The sequence below is a fragment of the Dunckerocampus dactyliophorus genome, chromosome 17, assembly GCF_027744805.1.
Source record: "Dunckerocampus dactyliophorus isolate RoL2022-P2 chromosome 17, RoL_Ddac_1.1, whole genome shotgun sequence".
Taxonomy (NCBI): domain Eukaryota; kingdom Metazoa; phylum Chordata; class Actinopteri; order Syngnathiformes; family Syngnathidae; genus Dunckerocampus; species Dunckerocampus dactyliophorus.
The window spans coordinates 16,141,908-16,167,405 of NC_072835.1; the positions used below are offsets into that span (position 1 = coordinate 16,141,908).

The 25,498-nt window shown below is 41.0% G+C and overlaps 1 protein-coding gene across 4 annotated transcripts in view; it reads right to left on the reverse strand.

Moving 5' to 3' along the window:
• LOC129169966 (astrotactin-2-like) overlaps nucleotides 1-25,498 on the reverse strand; it is a 286,350-nt gene that overhangs the window by 105,703 nt on the left and 155,149 nt on the right. For all 4 annotated transcript variants that reach the window (XM_054756998.1, XM_054756997.1, XM_054756996.1 and 1 more), the window contains exons 12-13: nucleotides 20,484-20,650; nucleotides 16,589-16,777 (exon numbers count right to left, since the gene is read on the reverse strand). In XM_054756998.1, coding sequence (XP_054612973.1) covers nucleotides 16,589-16,777; nucleotides 20,484-20,650 — 356 coding nt within the window. The remainder of the gene's footprint in view (nucleotides 1-16,588; nucleotides 16,778-20,483; nucleotides 20,651-25,498) is intronic.

The window sequence follows — 25,498 nt, forward strand, 5'->3', positions numbered from 1 at the left end:
TCAGCTCCGAAGCAAAGAAGGAAACTTCTCCTGTTGCTTCTGCCAACTTTATTTATTGAACGCGGCCACCAGAGAGCAGCTCAGAACACACACACACACACACACACACACACACACACATCTCTCAGCATCGTCTCTCCATCCTGCTTGCCCACAAGGCAAAGGTTAAACAAGCCCCACTACATACAGTAGCTGTCCAGCCAATGCCTGTAAGAAATGACACCGTTTATTTCCTGGTGTGCACTGGTCAATACTGTAATGCCGCTTGTTGTGGGGAAGGAGAGACTCACGTCGTCGATGCACTTTAATGGCTTTATTAACAGCGGAGAACACTGCAGGACTTTACATCCACGCCAACATAAACACACTTCCCAACTCTCTCCAAACTCACAGCTAGCACTGAGCCTAGCTCTCCTGCTCGGGACGCCCACCGTCACTTCCCGTCACTTCCTGATGAACTAAAGCTGTAATGACACTGCCGTATAAAAAGTAAAATATTAAAAACAAGCGTAAGACATTACTCGCACAGCTTTGTTCTGTGGGTCGTGGAAATATTCTATAAGTTATTATTAAGCCTCTAGCTTCCTTTTAGTAAGTAAAAACCTTGGCTATGATTGCACTACATTGTCATGTAGACCTACAAAGTACACTTGGAAGAACAAGAGGTGAATAAATGTATTGCAACTGATGTGAAACTGATGAGGGGTAGGATTAAATAAGCTTTGCTTCTTCCTACTCCTTTTTGGACATGCAAAATTGTGAATTGTACTATGTGATGTGCTACTGTTTGACTCATGCATGTTCAGGATTAAAACCATGAACCATGATAATAACAAGCCTAGTAGTGCTGTACAACTTTTATCCGCAGTCCGCAGTGCCCTCTACTGGTCAACATTATTATTATTTTTTTCCCCTTTTTTTTCTTTTTTTTCCTCTACTGGTCAACATTCAAACTGGACGCCAACCTGTCTATAGCGGCCACTTTTGCAGACTCCCTCTAGTGGCCGCTATAGACAAGTTTGACTGTATATTTGATACATTATTATTATTATACGTATGTATTAATCTATCATCCAGAATAATGCAAACTAAAATATATAAATTTATTATTTCATCATTTATACTGTAATAATAATAATAATACATTTAATTAAATATCCATTCATATATTACTTAAAATTATACAAAATAATATGCTGTATATTGTTTATAATTTGCTATTTAAATGATCAAAAAATACAAAAAAATCAAATTACTACTGCTACTACTACTACTACTACTACTACTACTACTAAATATATATTGCTGTTGTCTTTACTAATAACAACAATAATGATACTAAGACTAATAATAATGTATGACATATTTATTAACCCTTTACTATCACTATCATTTTATAATCATAAATATTGTATGTGCATCACTGCTGTATATCTGAAATAAATCCTTCTAGAAACCCACGAAACACAATAGGCAAAGCTTTAGTTCAGCATGTTTTCAAATATTTGCAAAAAACACAATCAAATCCATAAATCTCCTTTTTTTTCCCATGTCTTTGCGGTGGCAAAGGGTGTTGTGCAAAAACATGTTTCGCTTCCATGCAAATGATCCATTCTATCAGTGATCTCTTTGTCGCTTTTACTTGACGGCGTAATGACGAATGGACGGGGCGGCATTAAGGTGTGATTAGATGTCATTATGTTATCTGCCCCCCCTGCCAGTCAATATCAAATGACCAAGCGCCACTGGAGATCATATCGTGCAAAATGTCATTTGCCATTTGGCCCAGCCGAGAAGCGTGAATACCGAATGCAGCCAACTTCATATAATTGGATAAAAGTGAGGAAAAATATCTATGAATAATGTATAAATGGTAAATATTGTAAAAGTCGCAGGATGGAGACAAATAGCAGACTAGAGGGGATGCAAAATTACACGGCTACAAAGTCCACTGCCTCGCCGGTAAGTTCATTAATCAATACTAAAACCATCCACTTCTAATTCAGCCTTTTTAGCCTAAGTCCAAAAACGACTCCTTGCAGGTTTTCTTCATTAAAACCTAGCAGGCAGCTGAAGCCATCTATCACTGACAAGCATTGTTAGCTAACCTCCTGTGTGGCAACTCCATCAAACGTTGACACTTTGATGCTTTATGCTGCATATTCTCATTTTTCACCCTCCGGTCTGCCACCAGTTCACTGACAAGCTGCACAAGGTGATTTCAGCACAAGTAGCAAGGGAACGAAGGGGAAAAATCCAAACTTTGTGTGCCATTGATTGTGTTCTCCACAACAGAACAACTGAGCCTGACAAAAACAACTACACAGCGGCATTCTGACACATAATAATATAATTAGAGTCCCTGCAAAGCGACAGTCATTTGTGCACAGTTGCCCACATTCACAGAGATTCCTTGTAATGATCCATATTGATTTTAAATATCCAACAGAAAACGAGGAGTTAATGAGACACTGGTGGTTTCTGTCAAAGCTCCCCAAGGTCTTAGGCATTGTTGTTAAAAACAAAAAAAGAGCAAGAAAATACAGAATTTTAACAACCAATTTGTATTACTATTAGTTTTAATCAAAATTTATTTCAGCCTCTGCGTTCTTCAAAGTCTCAATTTTCATGAAATCCTCAACATTTTTGGCGTTATTGTTCAGATTATTGCTCAGTAAGGCCACGGAAAAGACATTATTATTATTAAATATGTCATCCCCAAGATGCGTGAACATGTCAAGAGTTTTAGACTTTAGCTTTCAACAGTTATTATTCCATGTTGGACCAACTAACCTATTTATTTGTAATTATGTCACACCCAAGGTTTTATTCAGTGGGTACATTTTCACTGTCACTGTTCGTGCCTGTCAACATGCAATTCCTTAGATTTTAGGGATTATTTTGAGCTACCTGCATTTTTATTGAAGAGGTCAACTTTTAGTCCCAGTGCTCTTTCATGACTCCAATGTTAGGCTTCAATGTATGGATTTTTAAGTCTTTCGAGTACCTGCAATATTATTGAGAAGGTACATTTTCAGTGTCCGTGTTCTTGTAAGTTAGAATTTTACCAATTGGTTTTTACTTCCAGATGTTTGAGGTACTTGCAGTTTTATTCAGGAGGTCAAGTTTGAGTGTCTGTGTTCTTGCCAGTCACATGCAGGCATGCAGTCACCACATTTTTTGTTCTATGTAAGACCGAAACACTTATTCATCTTTGCTGATGAAATCCAAGATGTTTTCAGGTACCTGCGGCTTTCTTCAGGAGGTCAAGCGTCGGTGTCAGTGCTTAGCAGTCACAACTGTCATCCAAGTGTGAAACTTGTGGGATTATCGCTCAGATTTGTTCAACGTAAGGCCAAGAAATCTACTTTCAATCATGTCACACCCAAGATGTTCAAGCAGCTCAGTTTTACTCAGGACAAAATGTCAGTGTCGGTATTCTTATTAGCCACAATTTCATGGAATCTTCTTAGAATGCTATTGGTTTGGGATGATATTGGTAGGAAGCTGGGATCAAAGGTCACCAGAAGCACACACAGTTGGCTTAAACACGTTTTCATGAAATTGCGTTCTTCTTTAATTCAAAGCAACCAGCCCAAAAACATGATTATGCTCTTTAGCCTGGATTGGTCTCTGTGGTGTTCTTCTTCTTCTACTTTATTTATGCACTGTATGTTTTTTTGTTTTAGTTGTTCCTCAAACTTTTCACTCTTGAGTCGAGTGTGTCTATGCACTTTGGAATAAACCCTTATCTCTACCTCTGCCTCAAACGGAGGCGAGTTAGCGGTAAGCCTCTTTTGACATCGTCAGTTATTAAGCCAGGTTGCATTAGAGGCGCCGCCTCGTCTCGTATGAGCTGTTGACCAGCGAGCGAACGCCTCAGGAAGACGTCCATGAGCTCTGACTCATACAAGGACAAACACGCGACTGGAAAAAAAAAAAACATTCACAGCCTCTAAATCATTCCATGTTTCATCTGTCCGAACAGTGACTGTTTTGAGGGCAGCTACCATCATGAGAGAGAGAATATGTGTTTTAAATGAAAATGTGGTCTCTGTGGATCTTATATGTTATCCCAAATGAAGACATCTGGACTACGGTCCCATTAAAACCAAGTACCTCCAAAGTTTGCATTTTTAAAACCCATCCATCCATCCATTTTCTGTGCCGCTTCTCCTCATTAGGGTCGCGGGGGTATGCTGGAGCCTATCCCAGCTGACTTCGGGCGAGAGGCGGGGTACACCCTGCACTGGTCGCCAGCCAATCGCAGGGCACATATAGACAAACAACCATTCACACTCACATTCATACCTATGGGCAATTTAGTCGCCAAAACCATTTTTAAAAAATCTAAATTTTTTTGGACAATTGAGAGTAGCCAATTCAACTAACATGCATGTTTTTGGAATCGGTGAGGAAACGGGAGTACCAGTAGAAAACCCACGCACGCACGGGGAGAACATGCAAACTCCAGACAGTGATGCCCAAACGGAGATTCAAACCCAGATCTTCCTGATCTCCTGACTGTGTGGCCAACATGCCACCGTGTGGCCCGCGACATAGATAAGCTGACTTAATCAAAATCACAAAAAATTGTGGTCTTATGCCTTTTTTTTTTACTTCCTGCGTACAGAATAACAGCAAGCACAAAATGATGCACTGTCTTGAATAAAACAGCTTACGGCCTTGACGTCAATCACGAGTCGCCATGCGTTGACCGTGTAATGTGGTAATCATGTGTTAATTCGTAACAAAAAAACAAGAATCAGACAATGACCCTCACTGATTTTATAAACCTACTCAGGCAGCAATCCAAAACAGACACTGCATGCAACACAGGCTTAACAATCAAGCGAGCAGCGTAACCCTTCATCCAACCAGTCCGGCTCATTGCCACGTGGCTACTCATTAAGTCGGAGAGAAATTGCATTTTAACGTTTTTCTGCAAACCACTCTGCACTAGCGAGAGAAGGAGATAATTACCGGGAATTAGAGCGGGAACATATGGGAAGCGAGAGTCAGCAATTACTCTTGCTAGTCAGTGTCTCGCTTTGAGACGTGTGTTTGGTAAGAAGAATCAAATGCACTTTCCTTTTCTCTTCTACTGTATTTGCTCATTACATGTTGGAACACAAGATGCATTACAGTACATGCTTCGCATTTGCACAACCTTAAGTCGTCCTCCGTTTCTCAGAGACTTTCCAAACTCCTGTAAGTCGAGTTAGATGAGACTCATGAGCAAATCCTCGGTCTTGGCTGGCATAATTATCAGTGAAAATGAGATTCATGTATAAGCAAATCCTCGCTCTTGGCTGGCATAATTATAAGAAGTAAAAATGAGATTAATGTATAGCAAGAGGGCTGCGACTCATGTCTGGTTTATCCGGTAGAACAAAGGTTATGGTATCCTCAGATTGGAGCTAAAGATATACTGTAAGTCCACTATGTCTTTGTAATTACGTTTAAACATTACATTAAACTTTTTTCATAAGCTTTGAAAACAATGATGTGGCTAATTGATGTCTAAAAGAACTACAGTTCCCATGATGCTCTGATGGCTGAAACAGAAAGTAGTGCATTTCTGCAATAGAAGCTAATATCCGTCTTTAATTCCCTCTGACAAATCTTAAGTAAGTTTGATCAAGTGTAGGATTACTACAGCTTACTACAGCTTCTCCACGGCGGCTGTTGACCTTAAAATGGAAAAAAAAAAGTGTCTCAAATCTCACCTGGGAACACCGAGTGCAGGTAGGATTGCAAGGTTTACAGTGTGTCTTTTGTGTAAATGTCCCATGTTACAATGTGGACACCTGTGGTTTACAGACAAATGCGGCCTATATAATTTTTTTTTTCCCCTCTTCAAATTTGGTGGGTGCACCTTATATTCAGGTGCGCTCAATAGTCCAGAATTTAAGGTATGTATATATTTTTTAATCTCAGGCTAAGATGAAACACATGTACCTACAAATGCTGTGAGCTTCAGGCTAAGACAAAAAAGTTTTTTTTTAAATTCAACTCATAAAACATGCTCAACATTAATGAAATTAGGAAACTGTCTATCGGACTTTTTTTTTTTTTTTTTTTTAGATACAAGCCTTACAAATATATAATATATAAAAATGTTTTTCGTGTTTCAGTGCCTAAACCTATTCAATGACGTAGCAAAGAACGTATATTACTTGGATTAATCTATGATTCATAACAATACTAAAGCTGTCAAATGATTAAACATTTTAATCAAATTAATCCGTTTTCAAATTAATTAATCATGATTAATCACCATTTGTGTGGGAAATATGTGTGAAATATGCCCATTTTTACAGCTCCAAATGAACTGAAAGTTTAACTCAAGCTAAAATACAGCACGCGTCTGAAAATCCATTGGCCTAACACTAATCCCTTTAATGGTAGCACAACATTTAAATCGCACTTTCACCATGTTATTGCGAGCCACGAAGAGTTGCATTCAAAGACACCCAGTCATTTCAGTTGAATTTAGTTGAATTCAATGTAAGTTTTGAGTGTAGATGTATTTTCTGGGATTTCCGTGCACAATTGTATCAAACTGTACTTCCGCAGTAAGAGTTAAGTTAGTGAGTGATAAGGACATCCACTTTCTTTGTCGTTCTGTTTATTTAGACCACACACGCATAATAAAGACATTTGCGGAGTGTCTGTGAATGCATCTCGCGGTCGTCTAGTTACAGTGAGGAAATGTTGCTCCGAGGAGGATTAGAGACGCGTTGGAGATACACATATGGTGTTGGAATTGCAGTGCTGTTCATGTGTGCAGGACAGAATAAAGTCATAAAAGAGTGTCAGACTCTGTGACTGTGTGGGGACGCTACGCTATGCCGTCATAACAGTGTGGCTTGACATGATGCGCGTGCATTCGTTGCGCTAAAGATAAGGATAAGGTATTTTTGACAACCCTAAATAATATAAAATAATGCTTTATTTGAAAATCCAAAAGAATATTGCTATTGTCATGTCAAATTATTGTGCAGTATCAGTGTCTTTTGTTGTGTTGATGTTTGGATTATGTGTGCAGAAATAAATAAATAAACAGAAAAATGTTGCATCGCTGCATATATTCCCAAAGAATGGTGGGCCAGAAGGGTCATAAATGCACAGCGCGAATGGACCGGCGAAACCATAGAGGACGACAGATACGGCACGGCGACAGGGTGCAAATGTGATTGCTTGTGTCGTATTGCTGGATTACTACAATATAGAAACTAGTAGCCTTTTGGACTGACTGATATGAATACAAATAGATGTAGATGTATCGAAACCAATAGCGTGACAACACTCAAAGCGGGTGTTTTATTGGCAGAAAATATGGAAATAAAAACTGAAAGTATACATACTTCATATGCTGGGTTGTCACATTCCAAGTTATATCGCATACAAGGTGTAATGGAATTGCTCTCAACCGTAACATTTACATTAACACGTGCAACTTTATCACCCTCCCAAATACACGCCTTGCGAGAAATGGTAATGTGCCGTAATTCCATAACAGCAAAAATTCATTCCCCGGGCCCGCTTGCAAGAGACTGCAAGATCAATTTGAGACAAAATGTATGCAATAGAGTTATAAATCACAGCATTTTTTTTAATACAATACAGAACCTGTGAGGCTGTTAGGTTTCATTTAAATCATGTAATGTTTCACCAAAAGGTGACGTGGGAATCGGCGGAAGTTGAAATTCCGCATCTGCATATCAAAGCTATAATAGGGTGAAGATGGTGGCAGTGGTGGTTGGGGGGGATTAGGTGAATAATAATTTTGCATTTACATATTGCTATAAATATATAAAAAAGTAGAGCATATACACAGGGAGCAAGTCACTCATAACACCAGGTTTTTGTTCCTTGAACAAAAACGTCGCAGTGGATTTCATAAGCGATGGAAGTGCTCTCGTGAGCTGGTAATACACGTTTAATTAGACAGGGAAGGGGTTTGATATTATACTCCTGTGTGCTTTGTGCTTGTCTGGTTCGACTAGCAGTGCAGTGATGAAAAGGCAAGGGAAGAATGTTGAAAATATGACGAGTGCATATTGAGGAGCGCAGCGTGGGGCTACAATACAATAGTGTAGTGCTGACCCGTAACAAAGATGAATTGCATGCATGCCAACATTGCACAGCAGGTCAGTTAGTATGCCTTGTACCACACACAATCACAATGCGTCTAAAGCCAGGTAGAGGCACAACTTAGTAGGAAACCAGCAATATGTTCCCGACATTACATTTGTATGCACGGACACAACTTCATTCAAGACTGAAGTATGACTGTAACCCCTTCTAGGCTTGTTGCTCCTGGAGACTTGTTTTTATCCTAGAGGAGACTGAGGAAAATTCCCTTAGTGCAGCAAAATGGAGAGTGTGGAATGCAACGGTATAATTCCTTCTAGACTTGTGGCTGTGACTTCATTTTATCCAAAAGGAGATTGAGAGCAGCAAGAAAAGACCATTACAGCAACGTGGAGATTGTGGAGTGTTATACTAATACCACTGGGTAAGCTAGCATTAGAACTTATTTTGATTTGTAGTTATATATCCTCAAATGTTACAATGAAGCTGCAATGTCGATCCAAGAGGAGGCTGAGGGCAACTTGAAAACAGGCTGCTGCGGCAAAATGGAGCCTGTAAGCTATAAGACTGTAATTACTTCTCGGCTTGCGCATGTTGGCTACTTAATTTTATCCAAGAGCAGACTGATGGCAGCAAAAAACCTGCTAAGGCAAAAATGTGGAGACTATGGAGTATTCCTCCTACGATTATGGCTATTGCAGACTTGTATCCAAGAGGAGAATGAGAGCAGCAAGAAAACGGGCCGCTGCAGCATTGCGCAGACTGTGGAGCACAACATTGCAATTCCTTTTAGGCTTGTGGCTGTGTGGGGACTTCATTTTATCCACAAAGAGGCTGAGGGCAGCAAGAAAAAGGGGCGCTTCAGCAAAGTGAAGACTATGGAGCAGAAAGTTGTAATTCCTTCCAGACTTGTGGCTATTGGGGACTTCATTTTAACATAGAAGAGACTGAGGGCATCAAGAAAAGGGAGTGCTACAGCAAACTGGGCACTGTGGAGCATAACACTGTAAGTACTTCGGGGGTTGTGGCTGTCACAGACTTAATTTTATCCAAGAGGAGACTGAGGGCAGGAAGAAAAAGGGCCACTGCAGCAAACTGAAGACTATAGAGTTCAACATTGTAATTCCCTCCAGACGTTTGGCTATCGGTGACATTCTAGGGTTGTGGCTATTGGGACTTCATTCCATCCAAGAAGAGGCTGAGGGCATCAAGAAAATGGAGTGCTGCAGCAAATTGGACACTGTGGAGTATAACACTGTAATTCTTTTTGCCGACTTAATTTTATGCAAGAGGAGATTGACTGCAGCAAAAAAAAGGACCTCTGCAGCAAAGTGAAGACTATGGAGTACAACAGAGTAATTCTTTCCAGATTTGTGGCTGTTGGAGACTTAATTTTATCCAAGAGGAGACTAAACGCAGCAAGAAAAAGGCCACTGCAGCAAAGTGAAGACTATGGAGTACAACACCGTAATCCCTTCTAGACATGTGGCTATTGGGGATCTAATTCATAGAACAAAGGACTGACGGTGTCAAGAAAATGGAGTGCTGCAGCGAAGTGGACACTGTGGAGTACAACACAGTAATTCCTCTAGCCAAGAGGGGACTGACAGACCACTGCAGCAAAGTGGAGATTATAGAGTAGACTACTAACCCAACAGGGTAAACTGGCATTTTTACGTGTTTATTTTTGGCATTTGTAGTCGTGAATCCTCAAATGTTCCACTGGCACTGCTATGATGAATAAGTTCAGCTAATGAGCAACCAGCTGTGGTTTGTATTGCCCACATAATCTAGGATGACCAGATACTACACCAGTACCTCATAGTACCTACTGTATTAGTACCCACTTTTTTAAATCCAAAAGTGTCAATAAGTAACTAAATCTTGAATGGGAAATGACTATAAGTGCAATTCCACCCCAGTCCTCTAGGTGGCAATAATACGCATTAAAGTGTAGCAGACAGCTACCAAAGAACTGAAGTAAAGAACAATGTGTGTCAAAGTTGTGCATCTGCACTAAAATGTCCGTTTGAAGTAGTTCTCAAGTGATATTATGAATGCAGACATGGACGTACCACTTCTAACCTGCTGCTTTGCACTTTTATGATGTTTTAAGCAGGTTTATGATAACAAAGTTGCATGTCTAAGCAACATAAATCATATCATTATACAGTCCGATGCACAGGCCAGCCTGAGGGGGTGTTTAGCCAAGCACGACTATCATGACCTGAGGGGAGACCCAGAAATGATGTGCCCTTGAAAAGTGTCAGTGTAGCGTGCATGTGTGCAAATAGAAGGCAGTCAGTGAGGGGGGGGAAGTGCGATACAGGGCCCAGTTTAATTCTGCTTAGATAGCCGCTCATCATCTCCGTACAGGAGCTTTTTCGTCACATGTGACTTTTATCAACGTGCAGCACCTTGGAGGGAGGGCTGACAGTTTACGAGGAGAAGGGATAAAGTCTCAATCCTCCCAAAACTCGGGATGTCACTCACGGCTGCTTGTCACTCACATCCGCTGTACCGACACAACACAAAGTATAGCAAAGAACCTATTGTGCTCCCGTGATATGTCAAGGCTTTCTCTTTCTCTTTTTTCTTTTTTTTTTTTCAGTGCAGCAACTAAACTGATGAAAGACAGCACTGTTGCTCATAATGCGTCTTCAGAGATGTAGACAAATAAACCCAGAGAGGTGTGAAACAAGGTTCAAAGGAGGATTGCATCTTCATTATACACCAGTGACAAAATAATGTGGTGTAGTGGAACCTGAGGTTACACAGTTCTCACCAAAATACGCCTCTAATGTCTCAAAAAACGTTAGCGTCCAAACCGCCATCATGTTTGACATCAGCATATCATTTCAAGGATTATATGTGGAGATGTTTTTGCTTTTTCTTTGACTTTTTTTTCTTTGACTCCAAAAGAAAGAGCAGCAACAAGAAGAAGAATATGAGAAGAGACTAATAATACTGTATTGGCATAAATATAAGAGGACCAGGAATATAAGTTGACTCTTCTTTTTCAAGACCTGTTTTGGGGAAAATAGATGTTTTAAATGAATTAGAAATGACCACCACTGTGTGTGAGTGACATGAAGAAAAGCTATGACTCACTTCGGGAGAAGTTGTTTGGCGTGCATGTGACCCGTCTTTTTCAAAAATATGTCATCTTATATCCGAGTCATTAAGTTAGAAACCACGCTGCAAAAACTGAAAATAAACAAGAAATGTGACTGGTCGGCAGAATTTTTTAAAGTTTGTTTTTTTATGTTTTGTTACTATTGTTAGGGTCTGTTGTGGTTCTGCTTCTTTTGGTGTTGCCACCTTCTTTTTAGATTCCTTCACTGCCTGAGCGGGCGGCGCCACAAGGCGCACCTGTAGCCACTCTGCCATCAAGGGCTCTTCAGCCACCTGGCTGCTGGAGGAGGATGTGGGATTGTTGCTATTGGTCTGCATCCTGCCTCTGAAGCGCCAGTTTGTTTGTTGCTGTTCTTTTCACCTAAAAGCTGGTGCGTGCGTGATTAGAGCCTGTTCCACGTCCTCCTTGCCCCTTGCGACGCCGAATTTTTGCCTTTTTCCACGGTGCCTTATGTTTTGCTACCTTAGTTGCACCGTTCTACCTCAGTTTGGACTCTAGACTTTTGTATTTCTTTTGTGACTTACTTCCTGCTCCACCTACATTAAAGACTGCATTTTTGGCCTGAACTGTGTCTGGCTCCGCATTTTGGGATCTTCACCTGACTGTCTGTAACAATTATGTTAGACCCCAACACTTTTATTGTTCTGCTGGCAGATTTTTTTATGCTTATTTAAAAAGTATATACTGGCACTGACATTTTAGCACATATGGTTAAAAACTCTAATTATAGCTGAGGCATTGAATTTATATCAAGGGTGTCCAAACTTTTTCCACTGAGGGCCAGATGCTGAAAATGTTGGAAATGCTAAATTATATCAAGAAAAAAAGTGCACCTCATATTGTACATTTTCTTTTTGCAATATTATGACTTCAATCCAATATTCAAAATTTTTTCCGCAAGCAAATTTTCCAAAAACTACAACTTTATTTTGTTTTGTTTCTTACAAAATGATAAATTAATTGTTTTATTGAAATGACATTACTTTTCCTCATGAGGTTATTCTTGTAAACTTCGTAGCACTGTTCCCTTTTGGATTTTTTGGGCGATCCTCTTGTAGTGTTGCGGTGAATGTGGCTGAAGCTTTTGCTTGGGGGCATGTCCGTGGTTTTAGGTGTGTTGCTCACTTGCTAGGCGCCTTTCTGAACCAGCGGTCTATCGTGTGTAAGTACTGGATTATATTTTATAGCACTTTTCAAGGCACACTTCACAATGAACCCACTATTCATTCACTCCTCAGTCATACACTGGTGGTGATAATCTACAGTACATCGGTGGCCACAGCCGCCCTGGGGTAGTCTGATGAAAATGTGGCTGCCAATTTGCACTGGACATTCATACACCAGTGTGGGTAGCACTGGAGGCAAGATGGGTGAAGTGTCTTGCCCAGGGACGCAATGACAGCGACTGGGTGGAGGGAGCAAGGATCAAACAGACAGCCTGCTTTACCTCCTGAGTCACTGCCGCCCAAGTACCCACCATACGTGACCATATGACGACTGGGGGGGATGTTAGATAGTGGAGGGGATTACTAGTCTAGTGGGGAAATGGCAAACCATCAGGGGGTTAGTCCCTGTTGTGCACAGGCATTCTTCTGTTCTGTCTGTCTGGGCTTTTGTTTATTTACCTGGTCTGCATTTATAAACATGGTTGGTCATGTGGGGTTTATTGCTGCTCCTTCTCAGGCAGGAAGCCCCTGGATGTCTGCATGAAAGCTGCTTTCAATTGCTGGATATTATTCAGTGGCGGTGATTGGTGACAAGCGTCTAAAATGAAATACCGAAGCTGCAGTACAAGCAAAATTGCTTGAGTTGGGTTTGAACAACAAACTGATTCTTCTTTAAGTAGGTCGGCTCTTTCCTTTCAGACACACGGATTAAATTTTGAGCAGCAAAAAAAAAAAGAGAAAGAAATAAAATAAAAATGATGTTGCAGTTGGAGCATGAAAAAATGAAACACAAATTGGACGTTAAATAACATAATCGGAGCTGGAAAGAATTCGTGTTGAGGTCTGGATGTCATTTTGATGTAAATAACCTCAGGTTGCCGCCGCTCTTGAAAAAGAGACTGATGCATTTTCTGTTTTGTTTGAAATTCATCAGTCAACAAAGCTTTTGTCTCAGAACTGTTTAGACTCATCTCTGTACCTTCTGGCAAATTCCAGCCTGGCTTAATTCCTAGTCTTGTTGCTAGTGAGTTAGCATTTTCTGGTGTAGACATTGTACTTTTGTTCATGAAGTCCTCTGTGAACAGCAGACAGTGATACCTTCACTCTTGCCTTCTGCAGGTTGTTGCTGATGTTACCTAATGTTGTCAACTGCTGATGTTTTCCTTGGTCCACCTGTTCAATTTCTGTTATTTAGTACACTTGTGAGTTCTTTCTTCTTCAGGACATTCCAAATAGTTGTAGTGGCTACGACCAATGTTTGTACAGTGGTTCTGATTGATTTTCCATCTTCTCTCATATTCACAATTGCTTGTTTTTAACCAACAGACAGCTCTCTGGTTTTCATGTTGTTTTCACCTCTAAATGCAGTCTACACAGGCAAAACCTAGCCTACCCAATCTGAAACAGAGTAAAGACATTCAGTGTTATTTATTGATTGAATAAAAAAATATTTCAGTCTACAGCAACACTAAGGTTTTGTAGGGACAAACAAAAGTTGAGTTTGCCAGAAAATGCTATTAAAACACTGGTTTTCTGCACTATTTCCACCTTTGACGGTGCTGGTGAATTAATTGTGTTGGAGAAATTAAAAAATATGCATCCAGGTAAAACAAGTATTAGTGAAATACATACATGAGTTTGTGTTACCAGTAGGGTAACTTTACGGAAGGTGTTTTTACTCGTGATAATGTGTTGTGCAGAGGTTTTTTTGGCACAGGCTTGGAGGATCAAATGCGGTCAGTGACAGTGAGGCTAAAGCTAATTCCACGGCATAGTTTTGCAAAGACATCGTGAAGGCTCAGTGTCTGTTTTTAAATTGCTGAAGTAAAGTAGTAGGCCTTATGTTAAAGGAAAACTGCACCTTTTTGGAAATGTTGCCCATTATCCACCATCATTATGTGAGACAAGAACACGTCTTTCCCTTCTCTGTGTGTTCGATATAGCCGCCTCGTGCTGGCAGTTTTTCCACTAACGATTCAGGTAATAGGGATTCACCTATTTTGCCTCTAAATCCCTGTATTAAAAAAAACATGCAAAAACACCAGCAGCGCTCCATTTATATGCCGTGACCTCCATATTTACCAAAATTGTAGGCGCTAACTCAGAGGAACTACTGTACTCCAACATTACTGGCATGACAAAGAACTTCCACCTGCAATGTTTTCCACATGGCACAGCGGAGGGGGCGCCATCATGATCTGGGGTGCTCTTTTCTTAAATGGAACAATGGAGCTTCAGGTTGCGGAGGGGCGTAAAACGGCAGATGGCTGTGTGTTGATCTTGCAGGGGACATTCCTCAAGAATGAAGGCCCTTGTCCGTTTGGTAATGGGTTTTTCAACAGGACAATGCTGCAGTTCACAGAACCTCCTTAAGAACAAACTGTGCAAAATGTAAATTCTTGCAGTTTTTCAACTGGTAAAATTTTGATCAGGAGTGTTCTGTTCATAATTTTCATGGACAGAATTTCCAGGCACAGCCAAGGCGTCAAGGAAGTCCAATTCTCTGCTATTTGCAGACGATGTGGTCTTAATGGCCTCGTTGGGTTGTGACCTTCAACGTTTACTGGGGCGGTTTGCAGCTGAGTGTGAAGCTTATGGGATGAGACTCAGCATCTCCAAATCCGTGGTTCTCAGTCGGAAAAGGGTGGATTGCACCCTGCGGGTTGGGAATGAGGTCCTGCCCCAAGTGGAGGAGTTAAAGTATAAGGTTGGAGCGTGAGGTCGACAGGCCGATCGGCACTGCGTCTGCAGTAATTCAGTCGCTGTACCGGACCGTCGTGGGGAAGAGGGAACTGAGCCGGAAGGCAAAGCTCTCAATTTAGTGGTCGATCTATGTTCCCACCCTCACCTATGGTCATGCGCTTTGGGTCATGACAGAACGAGATCGCGGATACAAGCGACTGAAATGAGTTTCCTCCGTAGGGTGGCTGGACTCACCCTAAGAGAGCTGGTGAGGAGCTCGGTCAGAGTAGAGCCGCTGCTCCTTCACATTGAGAGGAGCCAGTTGTGGTGGCTCGGGCATCTAGTCGGGATGCCTCCCGGACGCCTCCCTGGTGAGGTGTTCCGGGCATGCCCAGCCGAGAGAAGGCCCCGGAGCAGTCCAAGGACACGCTGGAGGATTTATGTCTCCCAGCTGGCCTGGAAACGCCTTGGTGTCCTCTCGGTGGAGCTGGAAGAGGTGGCGGGGGAACAAGTCTGGGCTTCCCTACTGAGACTGCTGCCCCTGCGACCCGGACCCGGATAAGCGGAGGAAAATGGATGGATGTACACACGAGCCAAACATTTTTAACCCATTGTGGCCTGCAGGTCGAAATAATCGCCCAACCCTGCATTAAACGAATAGCTAATGTACTGGTGGATGCCTTTTCACAGGCTAAAATAAGTTAAAGAACTGTTGCAATGTCCTTTTATGCTCCTTGTTTTTTTTTCCTCTTTCCATTTCCTTAATTTGCTCCCTGGGTACGGAGGATTTTGTTAGACGTGGGTAATAAGGTCATTTCAAGATTCTCTTTTCTGTTGGTGGTAAATGTTAAGTTCAGTTTAATTTGTATTAATTCATGTAAATTAGAGTTTGTGCGCTTGGTGGTCAGGGTTCCCTTCGGGGGAGGTGGGGATGAAGGCCCTGCTGAGGTACCGGGGGTTCTCAGGTGTGTCACATTAATAATGATGATGTGCGCTCTCTCTCTGAGGTTGAAGTCCACCCATTGGTCGACTGGTCTAATCTGGAGCACCTGAGAGGACGCTCCCGGAAAATAAAAGGCTCCATTTCTGGCAGCTCTGTCCCCCCCCCCAACAGATGCTTGGCTGCACCATGCTGGTTTTCACTCCAATTATTTTACTATTTTTATTTACTTTTTTATGTTAAGAGTTTGGATAAATCATTGAAAAGTTGAGATACTGTTTGTCCTAGTTTGTCTGTGTCATAACCCATGAGCCACGTTGGGACATTACGTTATGGACAATCACGTTTTTCAGTGCAACTATGACATCCATTTTCTCCTCGGTGTTCGCAGCATGTGGAAAAGGAAAATACGTAAAGAAATATTGCTGTAAATAATTCATGCTTTCCAATAATCAATGGTAGAAGAATATTGAAACAGTCGGTAATCCAGTGTGGCCGTGAGCAGGCCAAGACATGTTTTGGTTTTGGGTAACGTGTGGGATGCAATCATGCACACTAATTTACCTGAAGGTCATCTGGAAAATCTGTCCCAGGTTGACCTGATGGCTTTTGTTGTCGTATCCATGCAGCATCTCTCCGAACAAGGTGCCGTTGAAGTGAGCGGCCTTCCGCGGACATTTGGGTCCCTCGCAGTTGTCGGACTGCAGAAGACAGGAGCGCCCATCTGCTGCCAGTTTGTACTCCTGCACACACCTGAGGAGGAGGAGGAGGAGGAGGAAGACATGTGAGCAGCGTTGATGGGTTAACAATATTCCAGTGACAAAGACAGGCTGCTCGGCGAGCTTCACATCTAGTTCCGCTGTCCTTCAATTAGGGTACCAGTCAGGCTAACGTGTCGAAAATGAAGCCATCTCTACATTGACGATTAGAATGTCCTTGACCTGGAGTTTGCAGCAGTTCCATGTGAGCACAATCCAGCCAGCCTATCTAGCATATGAGTTATGCAAATGGATCAGCAGATGGCCATCGCTGAATTGTGCATCGGAAATCGGTAGAAATGTTCTCAACAATGACAGCCAATTATAAAAAGCACTGCTGCACAGTTAATTAACAGTCAGTGTTAGCATAACACATTAAGTGTATTGAATACCGTCAACCAAATACCAATATCTCCAAAGACATTTTCACAGGTTAGACATTTTTAAAGACATTTTCAATGGCTATGTTACCACACGTGGACTTGTATGTTATGATTTTAAAACTTCAGCTGGGACTAAGATTGGTTTGTCAGCAGGGGGTGCTTGTTAAAGAGCTTCCCCTGCTTTAATGAATGTAAATATGTTTCATTCTAAAAAAACACTCTAAATAGACCTTTTTTTTTCCACAAAATGTGAGTTAAGAGATGTATTTTGGCTTATTTTATTTGGATTTTTTTTTTTTCAATCAAATGGCCCAAAGCTGATGCCTAATTGGTACGTCCCTCTTTTTTAGATAAAAAACAAAAAATAATAATCATTATCACTATTAGTTATCACTAGTTGCTTCCTGTCAACAGGCTTTGAGTATCTCGAAAAAAGCATATTTTTTTATCATTAATACGTTCAGTCAAACAATTATTGCATGCGAAGTAATTATTTCGTAATGCAGTGCTCCCTCGCTCTATTGCGGTTCACCTTACGCGGATTCGCTGCTTCTGATTTTTTGTAGCGTTACAGGCTGGGCCTGGCCCTTTAAGAAGAATTGCGTTGTGGGGAGTTGAGTGTCTCTCTTCCCTCTCTGTCTGCACAGCCCATTGTTTCCTGTGTCCTGATTGGCTGTAGACCACTGTCAATCTCCTTTGTGCCATCCAGGCATGTCTCCTGTGTCATCGCTAGCTTGCTTGCTAGCTTGTAAATTAATCTTCGGTTCGTCTGCAGCAATATGTTTTAACGAGGATACAAAAGCGCTACAGTACAGCGGAACGGCGCCAGGACAAAAAGGAACAGTCAGAGGAGTGAAATATGCGTGAGTCACTTGATAATTTCAGGTGTCCGACCTGTAGGTTGATCATTAAAATTCAAACTTTGTTTGAACTTTTTTGAGAGTGTTTAAATTATTATACATCGTATTATATATAATAATTGTAAAAAAATTAAGTTGGCTACTTAGGGCGGGCTATTTTGGGAACCTATCCTCTGCGATAAACGAGGGAACACTGTAATGCTGCATTTACAGTACCAGTCGAAAGTCTGGACACTCGTTCCCATGTTATTCAATGAGAAGCTCCTCTAAACGTTACCAACTAGAGTTTCCTGGATAGAGTGCTTTAGTTACTATGCAAATAGGCCAATTTATTATTGACGTCCACTATTGCCACTTGAAGTCTTGTTAGAATTAAAAACAAATGAATGCGTTTTGTTGTTTAGAATAGGAAGAATAAGCGAGTAGTTGGAATAGTTGAAGCGACTAGCCTGCATGGAACAGTCAACTCAGAAAATATTGGCACAGAAGCTGAATCACAATCCAAAACCCAAATGACAATTCTTGTCGCATCACCAAGAAGTGTATATGTAGCAGACCCTACAAACCCAACCGCAAAAAATTATATTGTCCGATTTACTGCCCAAAAAAACAATATCGGCTCTCGTCCCTTCTTGCTTTGTTTTTTAATTCTGTTATTCCACTTTCTTGACCAAAGTTTCAGGATGTTAACCAATTTGTTTTGTTCACCCTACCTTATCACCCAGTTTTTATTTTTGCTTCTTCTTTGCTTTAGTTTTTTTTGCCATCCATTATTTTACAAAAGCATCAGTGATGATAATGAAACGAGACGCTAATATTGTCAAGCACAACCAGTAAAGTAAAAACGGTGAGGCAATGGTTTCTCCATGTCTTAATTTTACATTTAAGCAGTTGCATTGGTTAGTTGTGTAGTTAAAACATTACCTGTACTACACTTCCAAGTTTATTAACATCAAAGGTTCAACCTGCGGAGCAGTGGATTTGATTAAATGATTGATGTATTAACATCAATTGGACATTTAGTCAGTTGTTTTTGGATTGATTTTCATATTTTTCTTCCCAGGACTGCAGCCAAGTTCCCGGATATCCTCCACTTGAAATTGCTGGACTATAAGGCACGATTTGATATACACTCCTGATCAAAATTTTAAAACCAGTTGAACAGTTGCAAGAATTTACATTCTGATGGATGTTAAGGAGTTCCTAAGTAGAGCTTAAAAATGCAAAAAGAAGAAACGGGAGAGAGACAAAAAAAAATGTTTTGCGTAAGAAATGTATTGCAAACGAAAGTGAAATAGGCTGGTCCTCAGCTGACCAAAAGCTTAAGACCACAGTCTTTAAAAGCCAAAATCTTGGCAAAAATGTGGATTCAATGTCGTTTCCCGTCACGTATTCACACTGTCATGATCTCTTGATAACAAAGGGGAAAACGAACAAAAACGTTCTCTCTTTGAACGGATTCAGATTGTTGACGATGAGATCCCACCTGAGATGTTTTCCAGTGGAGGGCGTGCTATCGCGATCTGGGGTGCTTTTTCCTTCAACGGAACAATGGAGCTTCAGGTTGTGCAGGGGCGACAGTGCTGCAGTTCACAATGCCCGCCTGACAAAGGACTTCTTCGTGAGGAATAAGCTCACTCTTTTGGACCATCCTGCGTTTTCGCCTGATCTAAATCCAACTGAGAACATTTGAGGATGGATGGCAAGGGAAGTTTACCAAAATGGACATCAGTTCCAGACAGTGGATGCCTGCCGTGAAGCCATCTTCACCACCTGGAGCAAGCATTCCCACTAGCCTCCTGGAAACACTAGCATCAAGCACGCCCAAACCAATTTTTGAGGTAATTAACAATAATGTCATACTCATGACATTCTTTGAACATTTTATTTCCATTTTAGGGGGATTTTACGTTTTTTTTGAGCTATGTTTTTTTTGTGTGTGCAAATTTTCAATTTTGCAAGTTGTTAGCTTACTGAAATGTTTGTCTCACTCCCAGTTCTTCTTTTTACATTTTAAAGCTGTACTTAGAACCTGCGCCAAGATCCAACAGTGCAAAATGTAAACTGGTCTTCAGCTGGTCTTCAAATTTTGATCAGGGGTGTATATCAGTTGGTTATTTCAATCAATCAAGCTATAGATTGCATATAAAGAAAATACCGCATACTGCAATGTTGCATAAAAAGTAAACACGCATAGGGCATGTACTACAACTATGGGGAATAATAAACAGCCATCTTAAACTTAAACATATAACTTTTGTTACTTTTTACAAAACAAGTGCCGCAAGGCATGCTGGGAAGCCGGTCACACACGCAGCGATGCAACCATTTATTGTATTTGTACATATATTTATGCTTTTTTTAAAATAATTTTTTTGTGGAATACTACTTAATTTTGTTAGGATATTTGGCACAATATACTAAATAAATTGGTGCATAACTGTAGTGTTATTCTCACCCGCAGTACATGAGGACATTGCTGGATCCGGGCTCGTCTTCGAGAGGTACAAGCTGCTGGTGACACAGCTGCTCGCAGCCTCCGTTGAAGCCATCCGTGCAGTCGATGCCCCTGGAGTAGTCATAGCAACCGGAGCCATCCTTCATCGGCCTTAGCCCACTAGGACACTGCACGTGAGGACGCAGACGGAGGAGAGGAGGATGGGGGAAGATAAGGGAGGCAGAAGAAGCGGAGGAAGGCACAGAGGTCAGCACATGCATTTTAATCAGGCGTCACCGAGGAGGCGAAGGTAGCCTGATAGATCAGAGTGGAAGAGGGGAGCAGTGGGTGTCAGCAGAGAGGGAATCAAAGGAGGGAAATGTGTAAATTAAAAAAAAATATGACAGCACCTCAGCTCACTTACTACCTGACGTTTGCCAGATGCAGGCAGCCGTGTATCATTAACGCTAGTAAACATCCTTCTTATAGTAGGCTAAGTATACGCCATACTGACCAGAATAACCCTGAATGTCAGCAAACCTCTCTTTTTCAACTCCAATTTTTTGCAAAACATTTTCCAGATGATTACAGTATACAGTCATCCCTCGGCACATCGCAGTTCGTATCTCGCGGCTTCACTCTATCACGTTTTTTCAAAATATGCATGTTCAAGCAAACTTTCATATTTTGGGCCTAAATTAAACATTTTCAATCATAAAAATGACTAAATGTACTCAATAATACAAATATAAGACATTCAGAAAATGCATTGAAAGACACGCTGTGGTATTCTACACTGGTCACTAAGTGTCAGCACCGTTCCATTGATGAGACAATAGGCACTGCACGAAGTACCAGTAGTACAAAAAGAAACAAGGATCTCTCCCAATGCTAACCTGTGAGTCTTTATTCTACAGTCTTATTTTCTATTATTATGTCAAATATATTGGGTAATACTAGTACAAAGGTAGGGGTGTCTAGAGAGCTTGAATAATGTTAACAACCATGTTTAGAAGGTCATAAACAGGTTTGCTACGCTCTAGCCACAAAATATTTCATTGTGAATAAGGAATTCTACTTTGCGGAACTCCTCATTGAGAAGGCCAGGGAATTCCGACCAACACCGGCTCATTGCCTTCATCGATCTAAAAACCGAGACACGGTTGACCGAGCCACACTGTGGAACATCCTCCGCACCCTCGACCTTCCATCAAAACTATATCGATCTATCTATCTATCTATCTATGTGTCTATCTATCTGATGACGCCAGATCAGTCACTAGAAACTAAACGACCTGGAGGGAGCCCTTCGTGTGTTCAATGAGGAGGCAATGAGGCTTGGACTGCATGTCAGCTGTTCCAAAACCAAACTATTTCATGTTGGTGGTGATTGTCCCAATCCACCCTTGTATTTCAATATGTCTTGATTAATAACAGACCTGGGTGTAACGCGAAACAGCGATCATTTATTAATTAATTGAGTGACAGCCCAGCCAGACTGCTCTCCAGGGGGACAAAAATATCAAAATAACGGGATAAATGGGGGAAAAAATACCATCTTATATTGGGGTGTTGTGTCTTTCTACCTGAATCGGGTCCCCTCTTGTTCATGATACAAGCAAACTGCGTGACAAATAATGACAAAAATGTATTGTCTAATCTTGGAATTCATTACATTCTTTCGAATGAAATATATACAGTATATTACCGTGTATACTGTATATTATACACAGCAAATACATAATGCTATACAAGCAATACATTCTCTGCTACAAAGTTTCATTTCTAAGTATTAAACCTTGACTTTTAGGAAATATTGTATGTATAGTGGCCATTGAAATGTTTTGAATGCATAAGTCTGGATTTCAGCAGGATTTCTACAACTTTTTGTGGAAAAAAAAGGATAAGATAGTCAGATCCATTTGCTGCACCTCACAAATGTAATAGCAATGTCCATTGGCAAGAACCCAGAATGGAGCCATTCATCATGCCGTGCTGTGTAATTTTGCGATTGTCATGCAGGCTTTCTGTGATTGAATAAGAGGAGTTAAAGTTAGTCATTAGCAGAGCTCTCTCTCTGCAGACACCAACACTTGGGAGCAGGAGAGATTTATATTTTTACATTTATGAAGTCTGTTCTCTTGCACGGATTCAATGTGATGGCGGAACACGGTGAAAAGGCCTTCAAAACCCTGAATGCTGAGTTACTGACTGAGGTGTAAAACATGCAGACAATGCAGTGGAGCCTCCAACAAGTGGTGCAATTTGGAGTTCAACTGAAGTATTCCGGGAAAAAAAAAAGTTCAACAAATCTTGCGAGGCTTCAGCTCTCTGAGCGTCAAAAGGGTTAACACTAACGATAACCACAGGACTGGAAATGGACCTTACGGCGACTTATTAGAAAGTGTCTGGCTTCTGAGCACAAAGTGAGAAATACAATGTTAAAATGTTACTTAAAACATTGCATTACATTTAGTAAAGGTTTTTGGGGACACATTCTGGAACTAGTGTGTCTAATGCATAGAAGGCCATGATAGACAAAAGTGCACGACAGACTTTGTGCTTATGAGTGTTTATTTTAAAAATATATATCTATATTTATATATGTATATATCCGTTTATGTAAGTCCTCTGATAGAACAAGTGTTGTCATAAAGCAAAAGTTAAAACAAATGTAAGGCGTTTACTGTGTGCCCAATCTGAAGGCCAATTACGAGAGGAGACACTACACCAATAATTACGAGTGAAATGATGTTGCACTCCTGAGTACACTTGAGGGGATTAAAAACACACTAATTAGCTTTCAAAAAATGGAGCAATTTAAAGCAAAAAACCCCAACAAGAAACCAAGAACAAGCACACTTACCCAAGTTTTCATTAAGTTCATTGGAGGAGAAGTCAAATTGTATTTACTGTATACGATATTGCAGCTATCTCTTCATAACCTGATAGGATAGAAATGAAATCAATTCTACTCATCTTGCCAAGCATCCAATAATTATTCAGAAAGGAACAAAACCATAAAAATTAAACAGAGAGGGTTAAAGATCTTCTTTTTTATGTATATTTTGATATTGTTAGTCGTAGGTGAAAAGGAAATGCCATGGTTGTAATTGTTACATGATTGAGGTATAGTGTTGATAAAAATGAATCTGGGATAACGTTTGGTCTTTTCTTCACTGACCATTTAATTCTGAATATTGGGAGGGAAAAAAGGACAGAAAAACCTGACAGGAATATCGTGGAATATCATATTGATGTGCTGTCATGCAGACCATTTCTGCTACACGGAAATATTGACAAAGTACAGAAACTTGATAACAAAATTGGAAAAAAAAACAAAAAAAAAACAACTACTTTTTGTGTGCCACCATCACACGCGTTAATTAGTATAGGAAGCAACTTGAACACATTCTGTTTTGCTTCTAACACATACCAGCTGCAGAGCACAAAACTATGCTGTAGTGATGGGGCCAAATTACTCCACATGAATAACATGTTAAGTATGTATTGATATCTAACAACCATGTGGTGTCCAACCATCACCACGGTTCTCACAGATGTGGGTATTTTCTGAGTGCAAGGTTTCATTTGCCACTATTTTTCATGAAGTTAACATCGTACAGTTATGTTCTTTTAACCATGTGGCAGCGGTTGAACACTGCAAAAATAAGCAAGTTTTGAGTGCACATCAACTTTAAATTTTCGATAACTTGTCAACAGGTTTGAAACCTGTGTCATATACTTTTAGAGTCGTCACTGCACAGCTTGTACAGCAGTTGAGATTTACGATGCACTGGAAATGACTCAACACTCATCCATTATTGTCTACGTAGCTGGCAAAACAAGTGAATACCAAGACAGATGTGGCAGGGTGGTGGTCGCGTCATGGTCCAGGGCTGATGTACAGTATAATGCTGATCAATGGGGAGCTATGGGTCATTGAGGGGAAACATGAAGAGTGGTAAGATGAATGGCATGAATTGCAAAGTCCGTCTTTGTCATAAAAATGAACTTAATCCCAAAACCACAATTTCCGCTGCATGTCAGCCCTGCCACAAAAGGACCTGCTGAATTTATGTCAGTGAGTCTTCGGTTAACGCAGGTGAGAGTGTTGGCTGAAGATGACTGTCATCCTGACTGATTTAGAACAGACTGGAAGATTTAAAAGGAGGCTTCCGCTTGAAATGTTTTGTTTTTCCTCTGTTACTCATCGTGATCTGCAAGGAAACACGTGCTGTCATCACTGCTTTGCACAAAAAGGGCTTCAAAGGAAAGGATATTGCTGCTAGCAGATTGCATCTAAACCAACCATTCATCAGATCATCACAAACTTCAAGGAAAGAAGTTCAATTGTTGTGAAGACAGCTTCAGGGCGCCCGAAGATAGTACAGCATGCGTCAGGTCAGTCTCAGAAAGTTGATCGAGCCGCAGGATCGGGACACCACCAGTGCAGTGCTTGCTCAGGAATGGCAGCAGGCATGTGTGAGTACATCATCTCGCACAGTAAGGCAAAGACTTTTGGAAGATGGCCTGGTGTCAAAAAGGGCAGCAAAAAAGCCAATTCTCTCCAGGAAAAACATCGGGGACAGACTGGTATTGGCAAAAGGCACAGGGATTTGGCTACCGAAGACTGGGGCGAAGTCATTTTTTTCCTGATGAATCCCCTTTCCGATTGTGTGGGGGAAAAAGCTTGTCCGGAGAAGAAAAGGTGAGCGCTACCATCAGTCCTGTGTGATGCCAACAGTAAAACATCCTGAAATCATTCATGTGCGGGGTTGCTTCTCAGCCAAGGGAGTGGGTTCACTCACAATTTTGCCTCAGAACACAGCCATGAATAATAAATGGTACCAAAACATCCTCAGAGAGAAACTTCTCCCAACCATCCAAGAACAGTTTGGTGAAAACAAATGCTTTTTCCAGCATGATGAAGCACCCTGTCATGAGGCAAAAGTGATAACTGGCCCAGTGAACAAACTCATCAAAATTTTGCGTCCATAGCCAGGAAACTCCTCAGATCTTAATCCCTTTAAGAA